The 5536-nt window shown below is 38.6% G+C and overlaps 1 protein-coding gene across 1 annotated transcript; it reads right to left on the reverse strand.

Moving 5' to 3' along the window:
* Nucleotides 1-94: 94 nt before the first annotated feature.
* Nucleotides 95-4996, reverse strand: LOC140240570 (uncharacterized). The gene is made up of 4 exons (XM_072320332.1): nucleotides 4842-4996; nucleotides 3719-3797; nucleotides 1730-1831; nucleotides 95-166 (listed from the first exon to the last, which is right to left on the reverse strand). Exons 1-4 carry the CDS (start codon nucleotides 4898-4900, stop codon nucleotides 95-97), a joined length of 312 nt encoding a protein of 103 aa, XP_072176433.1. The 5' UTR covers nucleotides 4901-4996.
* Between the last annotated feature and the right edge of the window lie 540 nt (nucleotides 4997-5536).

Here is a 5536-nt window from a genome sequence, read left to right on the forward strand (position 1 = left end):
GCGTTTTGAATCAGCGTTTCAAAACGCTGATTCTGCCTTCGCAAATTGAGCATAAACACACCCTATTTCACTAACTAATGTCAAGTTCATCCTCCTAGGTCAGACGAAGGAGGTAATCCCCTGTATGCATGTCTGTTGTCTGATCCTGGGTGTACAGTGTGTTTGGCTACATTTGGGGAAGTTGACGACAGTTCAGGACTGAGCAGCTCACATGAAGTGACATAGTCTGGACCTTGAAGATGTTGTCGAACAATGCTCCCAGTTTGAAAAATCTGAGTGTCACTGTCCTATGTGCTACTAGAATTCCCAATAGTGTCCAGATATGAAGCCATGAGAATATACAGTGCAGGGTTAAATAAATGCTAAATGACTCAAAAAAGTAAAAACTTCTGAGTAACCAAATAAACCATACTCAGTATTTCCAATTGATAATTGCACATCCCATGCATTCAATAATCCTCCATACTGCGCATGGCCTTTCATTCACATTATGATGGGGTTCACTGATCTTTACTCACTGACTGAGGATTGACCTTTGTACCTCTCATAACAGAGGATGTATTTTACTGGACCTATCTTGAGGAATATACATTGTATGATGATGATGATGATCCACAGCATTTGTATAGCGCCATATATCTGTTGTAGAAACATTCAAAGGTGTCCACAGGCACAGCATGGCCACAAATGAAAGATTAACTAAATCTAGGTGACCTCTGACCTTGGCCCTTGACCTTTCATCCATGATGCTTAAAACAACTAGTTGATATATCATTTCTATTCTCCTTACCATGTTGTATCACCACTGAACATTCCTAGCTGAGGTAATGGTTGGAATGACATTTTCACCAAATTACAGTAAACTTTGACCTCAACCTTTGACCTATGACCATTATCATGTACTTGTAAATATCTGTCAAGTTATTTCTGCCTTGCCTACTTGCATGTACTTCCATCACCACTGGAAATTTTTAGTGAAAGTACTGGTTTGGAATGACTTTTTATTAGGCAAGAGTACGGTAACCCTTGACCTTTGATTAATTAATTTCATCTTGTGTAAATAATTGTCTTTTCATTTCTACACTTCCTACCAAAATATATGGCTTACACCACAGACATTTCTACATGTAAATGACGTTACTGCTGAAAATGCGATTATAGGTAATGTACAGCTTTGACCTTTGACCTTCTACTGGTCCGACCTGTCTGTCAGTTCAGTAGGTCTCGGTTTTCCATTTTTACTGGTAAATTCCTGAAAAAGTTACTGGTTGGACAGTGATTTTTACTGGTCAGGGACCGTCGGACCAGTACCAGTGTGCAGCCTTGCCTTACCTAAACAGCACATCTACATTGCATGTGTATCTCATATACCAAAACCATGGCCTGGTATTAAATTTAAAAAAAAAAAAAAAAAAAAAAAAAAAAAATCCACAGAATATTTCTAACTTGAATTACAATCACAAGATATACATTGTAGGTGGGACACAAGATTGATGGAACAAAAAAAAAAAAAAAAAATGCTTCTGGTACTTGGGGTGGGGGGGGGGGGGGAGGGTAAAGACACTCATTCATAACACATTGTCCATATATTACCTGCAGTTATCATTCATTGTATAAAATACAGTTCTATTTGGGGAGGTTTCAAAACCTCACACAATATAATATAAATAAGGGCAGCAGAGCGAAGAATGGACCTTTATTCCAGCTCAACATACTACAAAATACATACCTTTCCATCACTCCCTATGCCTTGTATCAACTGCTCTTCTTTATTGACCAGTGCACCATCAATAGTGGTCTCTGCTATCCCAAGTCTGACATCAACATTTTTCTGCAATCAATGAAAAGAGGAGAGTAAATGCCAAGGTGAATATTGCCTTAAATATACATCTTATCTTATCATAAATCCCATTCGAAATTTACGCTAGACAGCATGTCACCACATCTGCCAAGCAATATAAAGTGACAAAGTGAAGAAAGTACACGCAGACTTCAATGATTCCCATCATCATTTGAATGCTACAAGGGTGCCTCAATAAATGTAGCATACTGTATAGAGACAGTATTTCCTTTCATTCTGCTGAAGTGACAACATTATGACATCTCAGTCTTGATTATGTCTCAAAATCTTTCTCCAGGAAACAAAAATAATTGTTTTCCATGACACAGTTCAATATATATGGCAGACTAATGATATACGGTACTTACTATATGCACTATAACATCAAAATGTGTACTTTCTCCTCTACAGAGGTCCATGACAATGTAACAATGCCACTTTTAGCTTCTACTTTGCACTGCTCATTGAATACAATTTCATGTTTGCTTGCTTTTGTTTTATCTCTGCAAAAAAAGTCCCTATCCACACCTCTGAAGAAAAAGAGTAAAAACTAGCTCAATTTTGCTGACCAAATGCAGCCCTACAGTACCTTAACAGACCATTCATAATTTGTTGAATGCTGGCTAAAAGGCTACAATTTCCATGACCTTTTAAACAGTGTCAGTAATGGTCCTTTTGCAGGAAGCATTAACTCTTTATGTGCCACGTTTGCATGCCCCGACTCAGTTGACGGCGTGCCAACTTCGCATATTCTGTTCGAACGCACAAACCCGCCCAAACCGGTTGATAAATCGCCAAATGCCACTACACAATGCAAGTGTTTCTTGTGATTCTATTCCTGTCACATGTAGCTTGCATTTTATGGTATGGTGATTGACTTTCAAGCAGTGTTCCCTACTGGATTTGCGAGTAGATTCTCAGTTTCTGTTACTGTTTCGTGTGCAAAAGTCATGTCTCTAATGTAGATACTGGTCATTGGAAAGAAAGACAATCACTGATTTGTTATACAATTTACATCAAAGCAAGGCTTGTCATTTTCTCATAAGCTTTGTTCATAACATGTCCAGATTAACAAAAATCTATAAAAGTTACACAGATTTAAAAAACAGAATGTTTTCCCAAAGCATAAACTATGTCGCTGTCTCAAAATAATGTGGCACACTGGAGGTTTATACCTTAGCACAAAAAGAATTAATACACATTATTTGTAAAAGGGTCCAAGTTTTTCATTCACTACTTTCAGAAGAAAAAAAAATATCAACAAACAAACAAATAAAACAAAACAAAACACCTTCTTTCTTGAATTGACTGTCTTAATCAAGACACCTTGGTGAAAATTCTGACAGTACTGACAGATGTCATCACTCATTTGTATGGCATAAGAGTTGCTTGACTGATACAGTTTGGTGACTACTTCTTTTTCCCTGAGGCAAACCATGTGAGGTCATTATCATTTATCATTTGCCCATTTCCAGTGTATGTGTGTGTATGTGTGTTTGTTTGTTTGTTTTTTCATTTAAATTGTTATCAATCTGACAAATGAGATGCTATGTGTATATCATCAAGTCACAATTTCTAATTCTGTGCAAAGAAAAAGTTGTACACAGGAAGGATATAATCATTTTGTTACTTGTGTCTTAATATGTTATTTTGTATACATGAAGGATGTAATTCTTTTGTGATTTGTGTCCAATTATGTTACTCTATACAGCAGTACATATTTCTATGATTGCCTTTGTACTATTTGAATGGTTATGAATAAATACCATTGAAAAAAAGTGTATACAACATGTTTTGTGTGTGTGTAATGATTAACATTGATGGATGAAAGTGTGACAAATGATCGGGACGATCCCTTCTTTAAAGCTTGGTTCATACCTCAGCAGGCTCCTGCGTGATTGCACGTCCACCGACCGACTCCTCCTGCTGCTTGCCGTTGTTACTGCACAGGGACAGCCTGGAAAAGTTCAAAGGTGAGGGAATAAGAAAGATTGAATGAGTGGGAGATCAAGAGTGAAAGGGAAGGGGTAGAGGGGGAGGAGCGAAAGAAGGAAGGGGAGAATTGTCAGATGCAAAGAGGGTAGCAACATTCAAAATGAATCAGAGAAAGACAGGGGAGCAATGCACTTTTCTTAAATTCTTTTCCTCCTGTTTCCTCAGGTTATTTATCTGTTTTCTTGATCCTCATTTCTCTTAATTTGTTTTAATTTAGTTAGGGTTCGAATATTCTAGATCTAGCGTATTGAGTGCCCAGTTTTTATACGCGTACTTTTGATTTTATGCGCAAGAAAGACATTGCATGAAGGTGGTCGATCCAAAGATAGGTCGGTAGGTCTAGGTGGTCGACGAGTAGTGGACTTTCTATACAGTGTATGACTAAACGACTAGGTCTTTCTAGTAGTTACACTTGGTAGAAGACCTGAAGCTTCTAGAAATCTAGTTGTAGGCCTATTCATTGTAAACCCCTTTATAGACCCTAGTCTAGTTCTCATTCAATTTTGCAAGCGCAAGGAGTGTTACTAGATCTATATAAATGGAATATAAAACAATATTCCAAGTAACCTTTATCATTACTAGTAGGCCTAAGTTTAGACCTATAGTAAGCCTAATTTAAGACTATTAAGAAGATGACTATTTTGAGAGATGTCCCTTTTTGCCCTTGGCCTTGCTTGGGCCTGGCCTAGCAACCCTTGCTTGAATGTCAATTTATCTGAATGAATTTACTACAACATGATGGTTAAATGATCGATACTAGAGCCTAGGTCTTGGACTTCGGAGTCCGTGTCTGCAGTCCAAGCTACCAACTGGCTACCATCTATCTTATCTAGCAATTAGCATCAACAGTCTAAACACCGTCACAACGGCAACGCACACAGACCAATGTCACATCACAGATTCTAATGTAAGGGACTACGCAACACCACCCACCTACAAATCCACGCATATAAAAACGTCACGCCAATCAGCAAGATATACCACTTAATTTCTTCGCAACACTTACGAGGACACAGCAAAGAGGTAGAGAAACAGCCATGTGATAAGACAACTCAGAGCCGTCATGTTGTCTTGCCTAAGTGACCATACTTCGAAGGGAAATTCAAATCAGGTAATTTATGGTCATTCTCCCCGATCCCGAATCAAACAACGACGTCTCCAACGAACATAAATACACGACGTATGAAAACGGCTAGCAGACGAGCTTTCTTCTCACACACACATGTACAGCAGTACAGTGCTACGTCTACAAACATTACGTCGACGGGACCAACTGCGCTGCGGTGTGGGTGTGTATGTGAACGGCTCAGACAACAGCTGAATGGTCAAATCCACGCAGCCTAGCAAATTCCGTGCTTCAGCAGTGACGTGGGCTTACGTGATGATTTTATTCAGGAGATGGCGCTATCATCACAATCCTCATCATCTACGAGAAAATGTAGATCATCAGATCCTCGGTCTATTCTTCATGACAAATAGTTCACTCAGTTTGGACTCAGCAGAGACGGAGGCTCCCTGGACTCAGTTTGATTTGGACGTTTTGATCAGGGAAGGATAAATTGGTCAGGCCACCAGTGATCATCCAACTTTACTGTATACATATTAATGGAGGAACTAAGAATCAATCTCTTCTTGTAATGGAAGGCTGTTCCAATCAGACACTTTTAAAGGTCTATCTGCTGCTGAAAAAAAAAAAATTTT

The sequence above is a fragment of the Diadema setosum genome, chromosome 17 (genome assembly GCF_964275005.1).
Source record: "Diadema setosum chromosome 17, eeDiaSeto1, whole genome shotgun sequence".
Lineage (NCBI taxonomy): Eukaryota > Metazoa > Echinodermata > Echinoidea > Diadematoida > Diadematidae > Diadema > Diadema setosum.